Genomic DNA, 23,041 nt, shown 5'->3' with positions numbered 1-23,041 from the left:
CAGAAGGCTGGCAGAGTCAAGGTTCACGGTAGAGAGAGAGGGGAGGGAGCGAGAGGCCAAGTCATAAAGGCGAGAGATAACTGTGTCGCCACATGAGCGACACTTCTGCTGGAAACATGCAACACAGTATCTCTATGTGTAAAAAAGCTAAGGGTTAAAACAGGCTGCCTTACTTTAATGATTTGTGTTCGATCTGTTTTTAAAACTTTTTCACTATCACATCTGTTTCTCTCTCTTTTGACTGTACCGACTCTTTCCTATTTGTCTTTTTCTTTTTTTCTCCTTCCAACAATTTCACAGAAATGCACACATACACACACATGCGCAAAAACATCTTAGGCTTGCTTCAGGTGTGGTCATAAATCATCAGAGTGAGTGGCTATGATTCCCCCCAGCACCAACAGGGCCGGGGGAGAGAGGGGGGCATGGGGGCTGGTGGGCCAGAGAGGAGGCTGCAGCTAAACGGCTCCTCTCACTTCCTGTGTCCATCAAGGCCACAACAAGCCACTGCTCAGCCTCTGGGCCAACACATGGCAGACGGCCCACACCAAACACACACAGACTGTTGGATTCACGTATACACTGACACACTCCAGCATACTGCAAAAAAAATAAACACACATAAATGCACAGGTAGCTTGCCATGTAATGCAAAAAGACAAACAGATACTTGTTCTTCATATTTTTTACCCCCGGATTTATACTCAAGTTGATGTGATGTAGTGTGGCATCTGTGGTGAATGGCCACCTGCTAAACCAACTGTTTACTGACTACATAGCGATCATTGGTCACATCTTTGTTAATATTTGATCATTTCATAAAGGAGCTATTAAAAATATAAAATTGTGCTACCATAATGTAGTTTTTGCATCATTATGTTTCTATTTATTCATGTGTTTATTCTACTGGCTATGTGTCCTTTCCAAGGGCACTTCTGCCCATGACACACATCCATACATGCACATATTTAAACCTGCACTTGCGCCCAAACCCCCCCCCCCCCCCAACCCCCTTTTGACCACACTACCCCATACAATACTGAGAGATACTCAGTACTGTGAGAACAAACATTCCTCTCTCACGCCTCTAATCTCATGTTTAAAGAACATATGTTTTCAGAGGACCACCACAGGATGTAGTGGGAGATGATGTACTGCAGATTTCAACAGTATACCCCTCCAGGGAATCCAGAGGTAAACATCTGCTTGTAATAAGGTCTGTTTTAAGCTGTACAGTTGCAAATGATGCAACTTTTAACACATGGTAAAACAAATCCCAGAGAGATTAGAGAACTGACATGAGGCTATATCACGAGCTGGGGGTGGATAAATCATAATGAACAACCATATCTGCCATTCTGTCTTATTGCTCAAAACTTCTCACATTCAAACCACATTGGAAAAGGTGAATTATTTTCATCTTCTGATAACAAGGTCACGTAAGGCAACACAGAAACCTGGCTGATTGATCAGAGCAGGGTTTACTGTCGGCCATTTGGTCATGTGAAGATGTTGACCGGCTGAGCTCAGCTCACTGTTTGATGTATTTCTGTACTGACTAGAGAGATTCTTTGTTTAATATGTACCTTAGTGTATTGTTGCATAGGGCCCAAGTGATGGATATAAAAGGTAAGAAAACAAAACAGAAAATGAAAATGATGATGAAAATAATAAAGCACATAATTTTAAATAAATTAAAATGGTGTTCATGTTTTTGATTATTTAATAATGTTTTGGTTTTATTGAGAGTTTTTCTCATATGAAGAAGGTGATTACTTTTTGATTTAGACTAAAATGAACTAAAATGAACAAAAATGAATTCACTGTGACTCCACATTATTAAAAGGAGTACTTCCTAAACAGTTAGCTAAATGGCTACTGTTTTTACACAGATTTCTGTGTAAACTGAGTGACTTATAGAAGTAATAACTCAGAAATAACAAGGATGTTTCTTTGGCTAAAGCTGAAAGCAACATGGCCAGCTGCTCACTGGATTGATCCATCACCACCACTCATCGATAAAGGCAAAATAAAAAAATCAGCAAACACGAACATGATGTCAGGCTGAATTAATGAGGAGAAACAACAGAGTCTTTCAGTCTGATAATCAGATTAATATAATGAAACAGACATAGTCGTCATTAAAATGTGAATCGTGTTTCTACCAGCCACACAAGGTCCCAATACCAGGAACCTTCACCAGAGCTCAACTTAACATTTATTATTGATGCATAAAGATTCAAGCCTATAATTAATAGAAGCAGGTGTATTTGTTGAAAAGAGAGTTTAATATTAAATCAACTTAGTCACCAACTTATCAAGAGAAAATCAGCTAGAGCAAAAACACTGAGCCGGTAGCTTTCTGGAGAGCAACATGATGAGTGGCAACTGTTGGAAAACAGAAATCTCTGACTGAACAATCACAGCTGAGTGCCTTTTATAAAGCTAATGTTGCTACGTGTCATTGCCAGAGGAAAAACAACTCCTTTTCCCACAAGAAAAGTTGAGAAAGAGGAAAAACAGTCGGTGTGGTGGCGGCAAAAACAGAGAGCCGTGAGTTAAGAGAGAAGAAACAGATCGAACAAGACTGAGAGAGTCCAAAATGAGGAATCGAAGATGAGGGGGAGGAGGAGATGAAAGGGAAAGAAGAGGGGGCAGGAGAAGGGAAAGAAAGTGGACAGAGACAAATGGCCATGGGAAATGGCCGGTGCAGGAGAGCCCGCCTATGAGACAGGCCTCTCAGCAGCCCTAACACAGACTGATAGGCCCACCAGCAGCTGGGCCGCTCCAAACCATTCCAGTCCTGTCTGGTTTTCTCCTCATTCTAAAGAAAATATCACATTTCAAGCCACATCAAGCTTACCTGCAGGAAGGTGTATTCGAACGACGGAAACTCATCTGCTGCTTATTCTTATCTCAGTGCTTCACGTTGTTACTACCTGTGTTTCTCAGAGAAACTTAAAGGAATTAAATTAAACTGTTTGTTTTTTCAGCAGAAACATGAGGACTTCCCTTGCTTTGCCTGACAAATGACCAAGAGGTTTCACTTTTGCTTTTTTTTTACGTGGACCTCAACAAGATGCAAAAATGATTCCTTTGTACTATTTCTTCCTTTGTTTCTATTTCCTCCTTCAGTTTGTCGTCACTCTGCGGACGCCACTCACCATTTAGAACCATTCCTCAGGTTATTTTGAAGCTGTTTGTATTGGCTGGGGGAAATTAGCAAAGTGGTGCAACCATTACAATTTGAATGCTTCCACTGCTTCACTGGATAATCCTGCATGTGACAAGAGGCACCAGATAATATCAGCTGTTAACTACAATGTGATCTATCGCAGAAAGGTAAAAGCTCCAGAGGTGCACGTCCTTAAGAGACAATGAATAGATGAGTAAATATCAAACAAGCAGAAAATACGCTTTAAAGTAAATCAGGCGTAAGAGGAACAGAAGATAAAGACGGAGAGGGCTACAAGGAGGAATGTGAGGATCTTTGTTAGATGTCCATGTATGCGGTTAGATAAGTGAGTGCCACTGTCGCCACCCCACAATCCCATTACTTTCCCCAATAAAGGCTTGGCAGCCCAGTGATTACCTCAAGAAAGTGAGAAAGAGGAAGAATCTTAATAGAAATGGGATCTCATTTTTTTTTATAAAGCCAGAACTTTCTTCCATCTCTCTCTCTTCCTCAGGTGATGTCTCCAGGCACTGACCAGGTAATGCAGTGTAATGGAGAACACGTGTGGGCACTGGTGTCCTAATGGAGAGAGGTCGTGGCAGCGACGGGAGTGCCTGTCGTGTTGCCTGATTGAAACTGATGGGCCAAGGTAGAGTACGGCCACCCAACACAGCACTCCCTGTCTCATAACGCTCTCTCTCTCTCTCACACACACACACAAGCGCACACACACACACGCTCACCTAAGAGTCCATTATTTAATTTGGCCCTTCTAATGACCAGTGAATTAGGCTGCCAGAAGCGATTTGCCTTCTGAGCCCTACTGCTGGACATACATGCTTTTCTCCACTCTGCATATTAAGAGGCAGTCGTTGCGGCCCTGACATCCAATGAGCCTCCTCCAATCAGGGAACTTAGCTAGATGAGCTTGGACTGGAGAGCCATTTGAGACAATCAGCGCTTGATACAAATGGGATCCATGTTCCAAGTTTTAGAAGTGTGTTCAGGCTCTACCTGGGACAAATGTCCCCCTTCAATCTTAGATATCAAACATGAACTTACAGTAGCAGGTTGTGAAGCCGTTTGCGATCATTGACAGAACACAAATACATCCACACACGTGTCTTTTAATATAAAGTCAAATACAGCTGCAGCTGTCCCATCAATTAAAGGCCTGAAAAAACAAACAAAAAAAACCATAAATATATTTAAAAAAGAAAACAATTACTCTGGCCTCGTGATAAAAACAAAAGAAAATGGTCACCAGTCAGAAAATGTGTTAAACAAGGGATGAAGCAAAAACTTGCTTGGTGCTAATGTTTGCTATAGACAGTAAAAGTATGGGTCTAGTGTGTCAGATTGAGTAAAAAACTTCCTAGTCAGACTCACACATCATTTACTATTGCCCAATGGCTTGGTGACAGAATAATAACCTCCAAACTTGTCACAAACACCAATATTCCCCTCATTCTGATACAGACTCTACATAAATTCAATGCAGGGAAGCAATATGCTCTTATACAATGTCAATTCAATACAATTTGATTCAGTTGCAATAGGGTTTTAATATTTTTTTAAATTATAAAATGCAACTGCAGTAAATCAATTATTTCCTCAATTTTTATTTCAATCACTCAATCAGAAATACTCCAGGAAGTGAAGTCCCCCCGTCACAGTCACAGTGAGCAGCGAAATGCTAGATTCTTCTGTCTGGTTATTGTTTACCTCTGTCAGTATCTATCCCTCTGAATTTAGTATTTTCAATAACGCAGTATGCAGTCGCCCATTCAAGTGCAACAGCGAGTGGCTTCAGTGACAGTTTTACTTTGAACTGACGGAAGCCTGAGCGAGCTGGGAGTAGCACTGTCTGCAAACATGACCTCTCCTCATCTCATGTGGATTAGTCTGTATAGGTGGTTGTGTTGAGCATGAGTTTAGATTCTACTGCACGTCTGACAGAGTTATAATGTTATGGAAAGGCTTCATGCAAATGGTGGTCCAACATTGGTTTCAGTGTGGGAACTTTGCAGAGGGCTGGGAGCAGCTGAATTATGGAATAAAGTGAGATGGTCACATACACACAGACACAGACACAGACACAGACACAGACACAGACACAGACACAGAGACACACAGACAGAGGCTGCAGGCACAGGAGTGCAGAGAGGGGGGGGGAGTAAAAAAATAAATAAAAAAAGACAAAAAAAGAAAATTCAGTTCTGACACCCAAATCAATTTCTGATCGATGTAGCAAAATCTCCTGTATCTGTTTGCTGATGTGTAAAAGTTAATCTGTACAGTGTACACTCACTTAGTCCTGCCTCTGTATCACATTATGAAGACTCCATTATAAAATGCGCAAATTGGCGCAGGAGTGCGGAATCAAATTAACCTGTAAACTGAGTCTAAGTCGCTGGCTGGATCCAAGTTGTCATGTCACCCAGAGAGGATGCATGGCACTTCAGGGCAACTGGAAGCTGGTGCTACATCTGGTTGCCAATGAATTGGCAGCTGCCAAAAGTGCAGTTACAGCCTTACTGGAGCCAAATGACATGAAAAAAAGCTGGCACCTATACCAGGCTGTTTTGAACCTAGATTCTAGATATGGCATTTGTGCACACAGCACAAAGAAAACATTTTTAGGAAGGCTGTAGAATTTAGGTGTTAAAGTAATGAATAAATGATCAAATATGGTAAAAATTAATGAGCCTTGGATTGTGTAAGGGGTGTTGTAGAGACAGAGACAGAGTGGGCAGTGCGGTTACAGCACACGTCATACTGACCCCACCAAGAAACTGGCTAACTTTTAGTCTCCCATGTCCACTGCTGCACTGTGCAGTGAAAACTATCCCATCATTCTTCATAGATTCCTTAGGTCCAGGTATCAGTTTTAATAACAATAAACCTCCTCTACTTTTGCTTTCTTCCATCTTTTCAAGGTTGTTGGGTGGCTGCCTCTCCTCTTTTCACTAGGAGCTGTAAAATCTATTTGACAGCTCTGATTTATGACACAGCATAGGCACCGAGCGCCTGTGGGGAAAAGAGTGTATGTTTGAGTGTGTTTTGGATGTGTGTGTGTCTGTCTGTGTGTGTGTGTGTGTGTGTGTGTGTGTGTGTGTGTGTGTGTGTGTGTGTGTGTGTGTGTGTGTGTGTGTGTGTGTGTGTGTGTGTGTGTGAGACGACCACCGCTGCTGTGCTCAATGTTCAAGCACCTAACAGGGCACACAGGTAGGAAACTCAGATGTGCACACAAATATCCAGGTACGTATACTCTACACCTGCAGCTGCACCCACCTCAGCACAGGTAGCACTGATAGACAGAGCACAGAGTCACACAGTCAAGCCGAGCCAGTCCAAAATCATTACATTTCATAGCAGAGCATGGAGGTCTATACCATTTTACGATATGCCTGCTCTTTCCTACTCCTTCTACGTTGATTTATTTATGCACGTGAAACTCGTGAAACACGCTCTCTGGCTGGCTGGATTTTCCATTCAGGCTGCCGTACAAACATGGCGGCGCAAGATGGCAAAACTCCAAGACCCTTACTATATGTATATATAAAATAATAATTATAAGGCTATGAAAACCAAACAAATTTTATTTTATAGGGTTTATACATTTATACAAATATATTCATTGGTAGTATATTTAGATTTTGCCAATAAACCTTGGGAAATATTCCACACTGGCCCTTTAATTTTTCTAGTTTGTCGACAGGTTTCTAAAGGTTAAAACAGTGTTTTATTTACAACCATCTAACGCAGTCTGTCTTAAAGGAACCAGTTCATGTGAGCGTGTGCACATCTATGTTCTTTGCATTTTTTTTCTTTTGAAATATGTCAGTCACACAGTCCTCTCCTGTGCCCTCCTGCTCTCCTTGCCTAGACGCTCACAGCGACCACCGTTTGTCACATTCAAGGCCAGGTTAGACACAATCATCCCGCTCCCCCGGGGAGAGGGATGTGTGTGCATATGCTCTAATGTGTTGGCGTGTATATGCACTCTTGGCAGGGTGTGGGTGGGTGTGGGGGGACTGAAAATAAATGCTGGTGCAAGGACATGAATGCATCCATGCAGATTTGTGTGTGCCAGCGCCTGTGACAGTGTCATCTGGGAGTTGAATTTCACACCTTGTGCCTTGGCTATTGTCAGGCAGAGAGGCAGTGCTGATGGGCAGCAGGGGACAGGACAGGAGGAGCAAACCTCCCAGAAGATGAAGAAGGTCATGACAGCTGACACAATGGGAGAAAGTCTTCATACACCCAGAGAGGACTAATGTCAGGGGTGGGAGGGACGAGGTGGGGGAGGACAGATGTACAGTCCGCGTGCTGCACTGCACGACAACGCAGCAATATGAGCTGCGAGCAGAGCTGAGCTCTTTCTGTGGTAAAAAAAACCCCCCAAAAAAACAAAGTTCAAATCAAGCTTTCATCCGTGTGGCCATGAGCAGCGTTTGTTTGAGAAAATCTAATTTTCATCACTATGTCCTGTTGCATTACCTGGAAAGAAATTCCTCTCCACGTATGACATGAAAGCAGTGCAATAACCAGCTGCAAGTGCAAAACATTTCCATATCCATTTGAATCTACACTGACACCCAATCTGCAGTAATGAAGTTCATCTCTGTGGTGATGAAGGGAGCCGACACGAATCCCTGCATACGTCTCCCTGCCAGCTAAACACACCTCGGTGGTTTGTGTAGTCTCGCTACAGTGGTTTTCTTTTCTCCCCCCTCTGTCAGTCTGTTACAGTCATTAGCAGCATGCTAATCACAGCTAATTACATTGAGACAGGCAGACACAACTCATTTCTTATCATGACAGAGTGGTTGCTGTGTTTGTGGTGCCTGAAAATGTTGTGCCACTAAATGAGGCACAGCTCATAATTAACCGTTTTTTTGTTGTTAGGTAAATTATGGTGACTGTGTTTTCTATTTGATTTCCATTGTTCCTGCTGTCAAATGGTAATCAGTTTGTCTGAAGCATTTTACAGGCTGGAAATCTGTTTTTTTTGTGCGTACATGCAGGAGCTAAGATTATTCTAAATGGAAAGAAAACAGCATAGCCATTAAGGAACTGTATTACGTATTATGTTATGGATATTTTCAGATGTTAAAGATCATTTCTAAATCTTCTCAAGACAGCACATGTATTAATATGATAATAAGTAATTAGTCAAGGACGTAAATGAAGGAGCGGCAGGGAGAAAGTAGGAAAGGGCTGGTAGGAAAGGAAGAAAAGGAGGAAATATGATGGGAGGAAGGATGTAAGAGAAAATGTGAGTCTCACTGTAGTCAAAGTCTCTTCCCCTGCGATGGATTGTAGGCAGTGCCGACGCCCCCTTTCTCTCTCTCTCTCTTCTCCCCCTGTTCAAGTTGCAAAAGCTCATTTTGGAGATTTTGCTGGCATGGCAGAAAGAGCCTCTGTTCCCCATTTTCCATATTTCATACACGGCCCATTGGAAAGCGTCGTCTGCGAGTGTCATGGCTTGGCACATTTATGAGAGATGCATTGTAGAACTTATCACTTGGAAGATATGCTTAAGTTAAGCATTCTCAAAGTCACTGTGCACTGTGTGGTAATTCACTTACACAGCACTGGTAAATTATCATCATCTCCACGGTCGCTGGTTACGCCACCACCGAGAGTGTGCACCACAGAGTTGCAGTTTTTGCTTAAGTGATGATAATATGAATTTGAAAAAAAAAAGCACAAGGGAATGAACTAATATTAATTTGCATTATTCAAGTCCCAAGTTAACATTAAAATCTGTTTATAAAGTGGAAAAATGTTACTAAGTACCTTTAATTGAGAATATTTTTATGGTACTTGTATGTATTAACGTACAATATTAAATACCTCTATTCCAAATATATTTTTTTATTGTAGTTATTGATATTTTGACAATAAGACTTTATAACTTTACCACATACTATTGTTAAAGCTGATACACAAGCTGCTAATTGGTTATTCAAAGCATCGGCCATTCTGCATGAAGTAAATATAGCTACATTTACATTCATTCTTGAATTGAATTACAAAAAACCCCCCCCAAAAAAAACTACACAAATGTCTAATAAAGGGTATGTCATTACTATCAGTAGTTTTTTTCCCCTCTGATCATAAATTGTTTTTCATTCAGAAATAACAACAAGCTGTGATGTTGCAGGACACTTCAACAGTTTAACTCAGTGTTAATCAGCCAAACCTCCTAAGCAGCTAATTATGAACAATCCTCGTTAAAATGTTTGTTCTCTTTGGAAAGTTCTTTCAACATATTTTGAGCTGGGCTGTTGGCAAGGTTTCCGTGCATGTGTACGGCTCGCAATATGATCCACGTTGCGCTCACAGCTCGAGGGCAAAATCCTCTCATTCTCCAAAGAAGCTGCTTTTGATATGACGTTTTCTTGAAACTCAGTTTGATGCGATAAAACCGGGTTGAGACATTAGATTAATATAAATTCTGTTTCGTGCCGCACCGGTGAGCAGAAGGCACCTCAAACAGGTGACCCCGGTCAACCCCACATCGACATGTTGAGTGTCCTTGTGGAAGACACTAATCTACACTTAATGGACTGTCCAGTCCAGTGGTGCGGCACTGACTCTGCCCTCGAGGGAGCGGAGCGAAGACATTTCCTTGAGCCGGTGTCACATTATTCTACTGATGATTGTGTTAAGAAAGTGTGTGACCTCATCATCTCAGCTAGCATTAGCGGCTAACCCACCAGGCACTGTGAGGAGCTAAACTACTAAGCAACTTATCAGGAGGCTCCAGTGCCAGGCATTAAAGCCGGCCGAGAGCGCAGGCAGAGCAACACTGCTCCTGCTTAGTCATCGGTTCTCTCAGTGTGGTGAAAAAGTGCCACTTTCATTCCCATGGTGATAAGGGAGAGTGAAAAGGCGGGAAACAGACCTGTGTAATGCTGATGGACGTAGTCAGTCTGTGACTGAGCGCGGCCGGAGAGTGTGTGCGAATCAGGGGGCTAGAAACGCTGCATCAGCAGTGGTTGGATTTACTTGGATGAATGGACCCCGGCTTGACGAGGTGGATGGGTGGGTGGTGGGGTTGGTGGGTGTTGGGTGTCAAAGCAAGTGGCTGAGACATGGCTAATACTGCCAGTGAGCTGTGGCCACCTAAGTAATTACTACCTTTGCTGTTAGGCTAATCCCCCAGAGCAGAGCAGCAAACTCAGAAGAGAAAAGCTTAGAGCCTCTGTGGAGCTCCCATCACTCCACATCCATTACAGAGACCTGCCTCACTCAGAGAGAGAGAGAGAAGGATGAGAGAGGCTCGTATTAGAAAACCACATTATGAAAGACTCCACTCTATTGATAAATAATTCAGGTTAATTAATTAAAGTGTCACATCTTGGACCAGGGTAAAGGTAAACAAGATGCACAAACATATGTTCCAGTACAGCACTGGGTTTTGTCTTGGACTTGAGATTTCTACTTTTTCCTTTTTGAAGTTTCAGCACTTTGTTTTTCACTGTGCACTGACTGCACAATAAAGATACATGGCTGACATATAAACAGAAGGATACCCCATTCATCAAAAACAGTTATTAATGTCCTCAAGCAACATGTCACTGTGCCCTGCTGCTTTAGATAAACTTGCAGTCTTGCAATATAATAGTTAATTACAATTTTTTTCCCTTTTAAAAGGGTTTTCTTAGGAGGTTTTCTTCAGTCGATGTGACGGTCTCAGGACAGAGGATGTTGTTATGATGCTGTGTAAAGCCCTTTGAGACAAACTGTTTGTAAAAATGGGCTATACTAATAAAATTGCCTTGCCTTCCTTAATTCTGGTGCTGGTTTGTTACATGTTATATCTCTATCTATAAGATCCCTGTTTATCTCTAGCAGCTGACAGTGAAAAACATATGAACGTATGATTTGTGTTGGGTTTGGCTTGTTTATATCAGCAATTTTTGTTTGTAAACAAAGGACTAAAAGTGGAGATTAAACTTATGCTAAATTTCTAGGTACATTTCCTAAAGTATATGCCTGAAAATTTATACAAGCGTATAGATCAGACCATGAAGTAAGATAAATACTTTAAGATCTTATATTTCTATGGCAAAATATTACATGTAATTATTTACAAAAAATGCAGATAACAGGGGAAATACTGCAGAGACGGATGAAAAGACTAATTGGTGACGTGCAAGAGCAGAAAATGCACCAGTGAAATTTCTGGAAGTCGACAAAAAAGGCAAACACAGAGAAACATGAAGAGATTTCACAGCAGTATGCTGATGCCATTAACAACATGAAACTTGACCTGACAAGTGAAACAAATGGTTTCTTGCACTAAGTGCACCTGCTGCTAAATATTATAAAGTGTACAAGAAGCCAGCTCAGCATCACTCTGCGTGTGTAAGTGCTGCTGTCAGGAGTTACCTTTGCGTTCAGAGCGTTTCTTGCGCCTCCTCTTGAACCTGCGTCGGATCAGGCAGTAATAGGAGCCCAGATTCTGTGCACCGTTGGTAAGTAGGGCCATGCTTTGATCAGCACTTGCGTTGTTGAAGAACGAACTAAACGGCTCTGTGGCAGCTCTGAACTAACCGAGACCGGAGAACTACTTCAGCTGCTGGGATCTGACTGAGAGCACATGGTCTACCTGTCCTGTCCCTCACCTCGCTCTCACTTGTCCAGCGTGAATGGCCAACTCCACACACCTGCAGCGTTTCTTTGTTTCTTCTTTAGCCCTTCCCTCACATCCAAACTCTCTTTCCCTCCCTCTCTTCCTCTCTCTCCTCCTCCTCTCGCTGTCTCCCTCCTCTGTTGCCTCCATGTCTGCCCTATCGGTAGTCAGGGAGGGGATGCGTTGGAGTAGAGTGAGAAAAGAAGGAGGGGACTAGCGGAGGAGAGAGACTCGTGTTTGCAGGCGGTTTGTGAGTTAACGCAGAGCAGAATCACACTCTTCACCTGCCCGACCCCCCACCACCACCAAAAAAAAGTACCTGACATCTCCACGCCCCACCACTTCCTCTGTCTGCTTTCAGTTAATCACACATTCCTGTAACTGCGGTGGAGATACTTTTGCAGTGAAGAAAACACTCTTAACATGCTCTCACTCACACACTCACATATGTACAACAACATTTACAGACACATCTTACAACCTAAATTAAGTTTCATCCATGAAATGCTGATGTTAATTTACACATGACAGTTATTTTTCTATGATAACGACTCATATTTATTCTGCTTTATTGATTTCCCCCTGGAAGTGAGAGGCACACTAAGAGTGAGAGGAAATACTCTGCCTCCCTCTAGTGGTTACCTTCTGTAATAACACCTGTGATGTTGCTAAACCACATCCTCCCAGCAGATGGTTTCAAGGCACTAATGCTTGAAATGATGCTCGTTTGGTGAATTTCTTATTGATGACCCTACTCCACCTATGTCAGTTATGTTGACAGATACTATACAAAAGGTCTGTATTATACCATTATCAAGGTATTTTAATGTGGGCCGGGGGAGACGGAGGTAATAAGTTGAACAACAGAAGTGGAAAAAGTAAAGGAAAAAACACTCACCTTTTTGGCTCCGGTGTGACGTCTGTGATCGGAAAAACCTGATGGAGAGAGAAAGACAAAATGTTCCAAGTGAGTAAAGCGCTTTTGGCAGAGCGCAAAGCTACTGTCAAACACTGACAGTTAGAGGAAATGTTTAAAAGGACGCAGTGAGTGGTTCGTCCAAATTATTGGTGGTTGTTACAGGGGGCAAAGAAAGGTACTGGCACTGGGTGTGAGCTGCATTGATGGTTGTTAGGTTTTCCACATCTGCTGGTCTTTCCCCCGCTACACACTGACTGAATTCGTACAAAAGCTGGTGTTTTCTTATGAAGTCTCTCTGCAATATAACCCACGCACTATTTAAAGGCCTTCCTCTCAGAAAAGGCAATTGGCAGACTCAAGGCGCTTCCTTAGAAATGTGTTGTGGTGTATGTGGCCAGTTGTTGCTGAGAACACTGATCATAATCGCAATGGCGTCCAAAGAATAAACAGAGTGAGAATAAACATATTATTAAACTATGTTCCGTGAACATAAATAAACTAAAGGTTGACAAAGGTTTCAGACAACGGTATAAAACGGTTGACAAAGCCGTCCTTGAACACATTAACCACAGAGATCACTGCTCATTAACCTGCCTACTTAACCACCAGTGCTCCAGGCTATGGAGCAGAAAACCCAGTTGTTTTTTTCCCACTAACCAAGTCCAACAGAGTTTCCCCATTTCACAGGGAGGCCAACCTAGAATTTTAGAGTAGATAAATATTTACATTAAGGTTAGATTAATGGCACTGCAGTCTGCGGTACGCCACATGGACGTACATGTAACAGGAGCGATAACGAATGATGGTGATGGAAACTATGTGAAGTCTACAGTAAATCTTGCACATTCCAGTCACAAGGAGCAATCCCATAGTATTTTGACGTTGACATCTTCTGCTTGTTTTGGTTACACTTGAGGAGACAGTAGCTGAAATGAACAAAGAGTTAGAGTCGGGATGTCTTCTACGTCCATATTGGATAAACATTGTAGGATTTGAGTCAATCAGAGCGACTCTAAACAAGCAGGCAATGCAACCACAGGGTTACTAATGGACCACCCACTGTTTCTGTTGTTCTTGACGAGACAAATCAGTCGCCACTTAAGAGCTCCAGCTACTGCAAACACTGAAAATGTTTGTGCATTATTAAAAAGGCCAAGAATTCACTGAAGTTAAGCCATTTTTAAACAACTGACCTGAGTGACGGTGCTGCAGCAGAGCCAGGCTCGTATAAAGATTGGCCCGTTTGCTTTTTCTGTACCCAGTGCTCGAATAACAATTCAACTGTTTTTAAAGGCACTGGTGACCTTGTACAAATACTCTGTGTAGAGACAGATTAAAAGGTTGGAACCTGATTAACTAAGAAATGAAGCTGTCTCACAGTCTGAAACAGATTGTAGTACAAAATCAGCTGTCCCACATGTGTTATAACATCATGTACATTCCCTCCTATAGCAATGTCACAAAGATGATAGACTTGTTACATCTATTTCATTTAGCTATGTTGCTATTTAGATCCTAATTCTGGTGAGTGAAACTTCCCAAAATGCAAGCAGTAGCTTGAGCAATATTACTGGAAGTCCACATACCAGCTAAAAATAATAGTAAATCTACAGGCAAGTGTGAGAAAAAAAAGAAAGAAAATGCCTTAAAGCTCCATAGCCTCTGTGGTAGATAGAGCAGCTGGGGATAGAGATGATAGTAATGGAATAAGAGACAAGGAGGGGGAGAAGAAATAGAGACATAAAAGCTTGAGAAGAGTAAAGGAAATAAGAGGGGAGGATATAGAGAAAAATCCTTGAGTGGGAACCATAAGATAAAGAAACGAGGCAAGTCAGGACAGAGCCGTAGAAATGAAGAGAGGGAGATGAGGTCGGATGATGTGAGGAAAAGGTAATGTCAGGTGAAGGAAAAATGTTCCTGAAGCAGGATCTCAAACCTTCGCGGGGTCAGTTAGGGTCAATGAGGCTGTCTTCACCGCTGCCCAACTCCCCCACGGCCCACACTCCCACTGCTCCATATAAAATGTTCTCAAAAGCCAAATTAGAGGTTTTTTGGGGTGGAGGCTTGCCAATTAAGCACATGAAGTTAAACTGAGCAGAAAGAGAGAGGGAGAAAGAACGTGAGACAGCAACAGAGAAAAGCTCCGATGGAAAGAGAGTTTGGAGAAAAAAGGCAGCCGGTAAGAAGGACAAAACAAAAAAACATTCGACATCAGACTGGCCATACGAATTTGGGGGTTAGACGCAGGAGTCAGCACGAGTGAGCTCAAATATACTCCAGATGCAAATTCATTCATGCTTCTGTTTTCAAGCCAACCATAACTGTGGCAGGACGGGGCTGCACCACAACTGCCTTGGCCGGGCCACTGTTTTTTTATTTTGCTTTGTTTTATGAAAGGAGACCAGCCACTCCACTTCCCCTTCATATTTTAATTTATAGCGACTGAGCGAAGGCTGCAGACATGGGAGAACAGAGCCGGTGCAACGCTCCACAGAGGCACATGTTGTTCCACTGGCAGGGATTTTACCCACTACTCTCTCTCTCTGCTGGCATTTTCAACACACACTGAATGGACCGGAGGAAAGAGGTCTGTGGTTATGCAGCCAATACTCTGTGGTTATCCAGACTGAATTTAAAGGCATTCCAGTCTCAAATAACAACTAAACTCCTGGTGGCCTTTGCAGCGGTTTGACAGAGAAACACAACCATTGACAAAAACAACCTCCTTAACAGCTTCACAGGGAAGAAATCCAGGCTACTGTGGCGAGCCCATCTGTTACTTCATACATGTACTCACAGTGAACTTAAAAGCACAAAGCTCTAAAAATAGACCCACTGAGAACATTTTTCATTTTTTTTCTCCAAGCCTTTTCTAAAGCCGACATCTGAATTTAAGAGCCAGTTAACGAGATGCAGAAATTTTAAGAGCTCGGCGTTACAATAGCTGATGGACTTTGATTAAATCACGGTTCATTAATAGGAGCTTTGGAGCTTTCACTTTCTAAATTGTGAAATGCATCTTGATAAACTGAGATACACAAAAGGGGAGATGGGTCAAATACTGCAGCATCATTAAAGTGACATGTGGATTTTCTTATATTTACACAGAGAAGCTTCAGATTCACCCGATGCTGGATGCTCATTAGGATTTATAAGCTTTCCTCATTAAAAATCGGCGGCTACACACAAAATGCCATCAAGCTAACAAGCTGGTCTGAAGCAAGGCAAAAAAAAAAAATTAACAAGCAACAAATGTGGAGAAGAAAATAAAAAACAAACCTTGATGTGTTCTCTTAGTTGCTGATAAAAGACATTCTTTCCTCCTGAAAGACACAAATGGACCCATGCTCTTTCAGATGCATGCTGAAGTAGTTATCCCAAGTGGCTGGAGAGACCCAAACTAAAAAACCCTGACGTGTAGGTAAACGCCTGTCCTGTGGTGCCTGAATACCTGAATATGAAGACAGATGAAAAATGTCCAGGCGGGAGTGGAGTTTCATTGCCTTGTGAGGAAGTCACGTTCCTAAAGCAACACTCACTGAACCTCATCTTGTGCACAGAGTTTGGCAAGAGTGTGAGAGGGAGAGGGAGAGATTGTGTGTGAGAGATTAGTAGAGACAGGAGGGAGAGTGTTTGAGGGCTTTTAGAGCTGAGGGGTAGTGTGTGTGTGTGTGTGTGTGTGTGTGTGTGTGTGTGTGTGTGTGTGTGTGTGTGTGTGTGTGTGTGTATATGTCTCAATTGTGGTTGTATTAGAGGTGTAATAGGTGAGAACCTCCTATTAGCTCTCTAAGGACGAGGGTGGAGGGCAGCGGGTGGATGGATAACCATGCAGGAGGTCTGGTTAACTTGACAGGGGTGATTAGAAAAGGACAGTAGATGAGTGAACAGCCATTTGAGACCAGGCTAAAAAAGAAGAAGAAAAAAAAAGAAAGAAGAAAAAAAAAAGTCAGAGGTTGATTATGAAAGAGAAGGATTATGAAAGAGAGGCAGAAAGCGATTCAACTGCGCGTGATAAAAGAAGTGCGTGACTACAAACCTCAACTCTCGGTCCTCAGCCAAAAATTAGGCCAATGGCTTGCAACAACTGGCCACACACACTGCACACACACACAGACACACAGACACGGGCTAGCCAGGGTCCTGATAAGCCATTAAACGCTACCCCTCCCTCTGACCTAGCTTTTTTCTCACACATACACACACACACGGGGACTCAGCTTTAATTAATACATGACTTCATTAAATGTGTGTGTGTGATTATATTGTGACTGATCGTGTGTGCGTATGTGTCTATAATAAAAATTCAAGGGCGACAGAGCGCTGGATCACCATGTTCTGTTTTTTTCTCCATCATGGCAATGTTTTTGTTTTACTGAGGCTTGTCCAGCAGGGGGCAGCGATGCTACAGGACACTGTGCAGTGGGAACACATGGCACACAGGATGTTTTCATGTGTTTGCATATTCAAATCGGATTCCCAGTGTGTACCGCTGCTCCTGAACACATATGTAATGCAGCTCTATCCTTGAACATATAGCAAGGTCATCTCTCTACAATGGATGCTGTGTATTCAGCCTCTCTTATATTGACAACTGTGTTTATTTGGTTGTTTGTATTGTACTGTCCAGCTCCCCGGGAGACCACGAGTGGAAGTGTAAAAATAAAAACACACTGAGTTTAATAGACACAAGCCTGAGTTGTATTGGTAGGTGCCGCCTATATAAACACATTAGATGATTCACTTGTACACACAAACATGAAGTCGGGGTCTTTTTGAACGGCTGCCAGTGCACTAAAAAACTGTCACACTGTTGTGACAGTTTTCGCTTTCAAAATAAGAAGCCGACAACCATCCCACAACCCCCGATGAAACAAACTTGTTCAGAGACATCAATTATTTTCTCAGAGTTGGAGCTATTTGACTGAAAAAAAAGATGTTTCATAACAGAATTTTAATTAAATGCGATATTTATTTGGGGGTTTTCAAAAGGCATTTGGCTGTATTTCCAGCATGGCTTTGTGGCTTCCCACCACTGCTATTCTGTAGTCAGATTCACATTCTGTATTTCTGACATTTCAAGGGAAAGACTCTGTGATGCTGAATGGGAGAGAGCTCGGTAGTCGATGTAAGACTGCATATTTCAGGTGCTGGGTAGAATTCACAATGCAAAAGGTTGCTTTACCAGCTACAGTCCTATTTTGTGCAAGCCCATACTACTTTGGTTGGATAAGGTGCAGCGAGCGTCGTGTTCTCCGGTGGCTGTGGTACTTCATTAATGCTAAAAATGATGGATTTCAGTGTTCAGTCCCTGAGAGACACACCATCAGCTCGGCTGAGCACTCCATCGAACGCAGGTGACAGTCGCGGGAAGCCGGTGAGGGATTGTCCTTGAGATTGCACCAATGTCTCATTGGTTGGCTGAATGTGCAAGGGGCCATAGTGTGAACTTTCACATTTGTCCGGGCCTCCTGATGAAGCTCCACTGTGGCAGGTGAAGAAGCAGCTGGTGTCTCCACATGTATCAGAGGCGCCACCTGGCCAGGACACCCTCACCAACAGGGAGAGTCAGCAGCAACAAAAACTGCACCGCATGTGAAACGGCCGGACTGAAATCAGGACTAAACTAACGGAAAAATGCAAACAGAACGCACAAGCTAAGGCTTGTCTCTGCCACTCACACACATGCATGTGCGTACACATTCTTATGTGAGGTAAAACACACACAGGACTTTCTATAAACAAACCAGACAGCTAAAATAATCTTGTCACTTCTAGTGGCTTCCTAAAATCCAATAATCGGCTTTATTTCAGAAACCCCATCATTTATCTGCTGCTATATTTTACTGTTTGTAGCTCTAAACAGGAGCCTGCTTCTGTTCTAAATAAGTGGCCTGTAAATAGGAATGACTTAATTCTTCCTATGGGAGTTTCCTCTGGTTCCCAAGCCTACCATCAGATCCCACAGCTGGGTGTGGTCCTCTCCCGAACCTCCAGCTCTGCGTCTGCGACACATCCACTCCACAGCTTGTGGCTTTGGGTTTTTTTTATGGTTTTTTTTTTTTTTTTGGGCCGGATCTGGACCGTGCTCAATATAGGCATAAGCAGAACAATAGGTGGCTCTGTGTTAGCTCCTTTGGCAACATGTATACCTGAAGGGCAAAGCCAACAAGCTGTGAGGGAAGGAAGGGTGGGTGCAGGGCAGCAGGCTGTTTATGAGCTGCCAGACTTTATTTAAGCCAAAAAATGTCACACCAGTATCAATCAACAGCCTGACATAGATGATGAATTTGACGTAACGAAAAGGCGTCACATTCTCATGTTCCCCTTCGAGATGCGAGCAACAACCTGAGGTGGTTTACTGAAGACCGGCCGAGCCCCAACTATTTTGATTCTGCTCCCCAGTTGGCGTGTTGCTCCTTGTGTTGCCGGCTCTGGCTCAGCTGAGCTGCTGCAAGCAACGTTTTGACAACAATCTCAGGGAAATCCTAAAAAAAATAAATAAACTAAAATAAAAGATTTGCATGTTGTCATGGCAACACTGACAAAATCCAACTTGGGCGCTCTGTTTCCAATGGCAGGTAGGCTGCATGGCACCGAATGTAATTTTGGAACATGATAACGATGACTGATCCTCTCAGTTCAAGCGCAAACTCGACGCAAAGCGTGGCCAGAAACTATCATTACCTGACACTGAAATGTACTGTCATCAATGATCGTTAGTGTTTCCTTTCTAAAGGGCTTGAAGACATTTTAAAGGGGACTTATTATGGAAATATCACTTTTTGAAGGCTCTTTAACATATTTGGGCGTTTGTCTTGTCTTACAGCCCCCAAAATGTGAGAATTGACAAAAATAATCTGTAATGTGCAGGCTCCCTAGATTGAAATCCACGTGGTTTTCGAGCTGTTCCCTCAGTTGTCTTCCAGTGATGTTACTAGGATTTGAATTAGCATAATACCACCCCTACCTGGGACCGGTAGAAGGGGTGGGGCAAGTGGTTCATTTGCATTTAAAGGGACAGGCACTGAAACCAGCCGTTCTGAACATGGCTGTTTTGAGAGGATGAAAAGAGCTGATGTTTGATCCTTTGGTTATTTTGACCAAAGCATGTCACAGACATGTCTTTAAGACACCTGGGAACTATTTTAATTTGTGGAAAGGGGGCATGATATGTCTCCTTTAATGGTATTATGATGTGATGATAAACTGTGGCTGAGTGTAACATACTGTACACACATAAGTTAGTTGCTCATAATCTAAACAGAGTTTCTATCCTGCCACCCATCACGCTGAACCACTGTTCTATTCTCCTCACTTTTAATAGTCCTTCCTGTCTTATTATATGTTACAACATAGACGTCAGCATTTCCCCCTATGACGAATGAGCCTCTTCTCTCAACCAATTTATCTTTCTGCTCTGCTGTGTGCCCTTGTTGACGGCGCAACCCTCCATTTCCTGTGTTAGAGAGAAGAGGGGGAAACTTGAGGTCACAAGGAAAGAAATGAATCTGGTCACAGAGGGGAAAAGGACAAAAAAGAGAGGGGGGTATTTAATTATCAGAGCAAGGGCAGATGTAATGAAGAGGAGTGAGGTGGACAGAGAAACAGACAGAGAGAACGGGCAGAAAAAGCAAAAGAAATACACAAAAAAACACAAAACTGGAATGAAAAAGCAAAAAAAAAAAATCTTTTAACTGAATAATCAACTCAATTTCAGTCCTGGTAACAGATATTGAAAGTATATGAGCCCTGGGAAGCCTGCCCTGAAACTGTTGGATCAAATATACAGTATAACGCACACACACACGCACACACACACTACAACACTCACAGTTACTACAAGCTTTTACTGCACTGCAATGCGGTGTGACATTGAGGATAATGACTGCACTCACGCACGCACCCCCCATCTGCACACACACACATGCATATGTGTCTGCAGAATATTACCTCTGAATACAGGAGAAAACCCCCCACCTTACAACCGAGACCCCACCATACTGCCGTGAAAAAGACGCTTCAAAATGCCGACCTTTTCTTGTTTACAGTCAAATAAAGCTGACACAGAACTGGAAGGTCTAATGTTGGGACACAACTGCGCCAACATCTGCCCCGTCTCTTACATATGTCAATGCGACTCTGCAATGACGTCCGTTGGCGCCTTAAAGGCAGAAGAACAGTAAATGTTTTAGAGGTGTTATTGAACTGCATGGAGGGTCCATGGAGACATTGTGACAGGTGAAGGTTAGAGACTACAGCAGTCTGTGGCTGGCTAACCCTCAGCATCATTATGGCTTTAACACTATTTCATCACAGTAAAAAATTACAGGTTTGATGCTAAAAAACAAAAAAAACATTCCCTTACATAACTTATCTGTATAGTTTTCTAATCTGCTGAAATGACTTACATTTTTTAGGACGTGTAAATGTGTACATGTAAATCTAATATTATCTGTCCATACAGCTCTGTTTTGGTCTTGACCACCTTCCCAGCTCTTAAAGGGGACATATTATGGAAATATCACTTTTTGAAGGCTCTTTAACATATATTTGGGTGTTTGTCTTGCCTTTCGGCCCCCGAAATCTGTAATTTGCAGGCTCCTAAGGTTGAAATCCTTGTGGTTATACGAGCTGTTCCCTCAGTTGTAATACAATGATGTCATCAGTTTTCAAATTTGCATAATAGCACCCCTACCTGGGAATACCAGTAGAGGGGGCGGGGCGGGGTGAGCAGTGGCTCATTTGCATTTAAAGAGACAGACACTGAAACCAGCCGTTTTGCAGGGCTGTTTTGAGCGGATAAAAAGAGCTGTGATGTTTGATCCTTGAGGATTTTTGACCGAAGCATGTCAGAGATACATCTTTAAGACACCTGGGAACTATTTTAATTTGTGAAAAAGGGATATATAATATGTCTCCTTTAACTTGCCAAATGCTCCACTCTGCTGAGCAGCGAATGGACATTTTTTGCTTAAAAACAAGGCTGCTGATACAAGTGGAAGTGCAACTAAAGACACAGTCTGCTATAAATATCTGCTATAAATGAGCTCCCTGCATGGACCTGAGACAAACTGCAAGCTCAGGTCATTTCCTACGGCTTCATCACAGGCCAGCAGCCTGGACCTGGACCCAGACACCGTCCTCTCTGGATCTCAACATATAACCCATAAATTATTGAGCATGATTAAATTTTGACAGAGCGATTCTATTTTAACGGGCACGGCTTCTCCAGGCTTTATGGCAATGGTCACATGACACTGCTCAGCCAGTCGCTGCTGCTTGAGTCAGTCAGTGAGATGGACACACATGGTGAGATGATGTTGGAGAGTAACTGGACCCTGGTGAATTCTAATTGAAAGCCTCTGCTATAGACAATCACTCTCACATTACACTTATGCTCCTTTTCATTCTTGATATTCCAATGCTTACAACTGATGCCGGATTTTCTGACTAGCTATTACAAAGTATTTACCTCAACAACTTTCAGAGGTGTTAACATGGTAAGCTACATGTTTGATACGCATACTTGCAAACCTCTCACTTTCACACTCTAAGGGATGCTACAGTACTAGTTTGGCTCCATGTTGGAGACAAACAGGCTTTTCAGCTGTTTTTTTGTTTTTTTTACCTCTGCAACAGTGACATCATATGAAACTACCATCTAAATTTGATAGTCCCTGAATTAAACTCCTAATTCCCACTTACTACTGCCTGGTGCACCATGCAACAACAAAGGGCCACATTGTCATAAAACTTTACTGCACCAGGAAAAAAAAAAAAAAAGTTTGAGGTCATGCCGAAAATAAGCCATAAAAACTCTCCCTCTGCTCCCTCACCTGCTCCAGTGGGACTAGGCAGGGAGCTGTGTGTGCAGGGTCCCCGTGCAGGTGTACATCTCACCATGTGCGCGTGTGTGTGTGTATCAAAGAGAGTGTAAGTGCGCGTTCCTCTCCTCTATCTGGGTCAACCATCTGGGGAGCTGCCAAGGCCTTGGTAAAGTGGGCAGCTGGCCATCACAGCTGGCTTGCAATCACAAACACGCACACATACACACACACACACACACACCACACGCACACACACAGGAAAGCATAGAGCCACCAGGTAACATCTGCATTGCCGCCACCGCCCAGAGCGAGCATCTTGCACTGCCACCTGAGTTCTCATTAAGTTGGAAACGGTGAAAGTGAAAGAGAAGAGTCCACACAAAATGCTTGAGAATCAGTCTGACTGTAATTATGGTGGAATGTGTAAATGCGTGTTGATGTTTGTATGGTTATGTTTGCATACGCGGACA

The 23,041-nt window shown here is 42.8% G+C and overlaps 1 protein-coding gene across 7 annotated transcripts in view; it reads right to left on the bottom strand.

Annotated features, from left to right (window-relative positions):
- The window catches only part of adarb1b (adenosine deaminase RNA specific B1b), a 114,171-nt gene that overhangs the window by 26,633 nt on the left and 64,497 nt on the right, over positions 1–23,041 (bottom strand). For 2 of the 7 annotated variants that reach the window (XM_085764296.1, XM_085764298.1), the window contains exon 3: positions 12,724–12,761. Coding sequence is in view for 2 of the 7 variants with exons in the window: in XM_085764294.1 (XP_085620420.1) it covers positions 12,720–12,761; positions 16,024–16,090 (109 nt within the window). In the remaining 5 variants the exon portion in view is untranslated. Of the gene's footprint in view, positions 1–11,581; positions 11,807–12,719; positions 12,762–16,023; positions 16,274–23,041 lie in introns of those variants that run through there. The other 5 variants (XM_085764293.1, XM_085764294.1, XM_085764300.1 and 2 more) reach the window with 5 other exon arrangements.

This window comes from Trachurus japonicus, chromosome 21, assembly GCF_045865225.1.
Source record: "Trachurus japonicus isolate A0001 chromosome 21, Traja_1.0".
Classification (NCBI taxonomy): Eukaryota; Metazoa; Chordata; class Actinopteri; order Carangiformes; family Carangidae; genus Trachurus; species Trachurus japonicus.
This window is presented reverse-complemented; position numbering and strand designations above follow the sequence as displayed.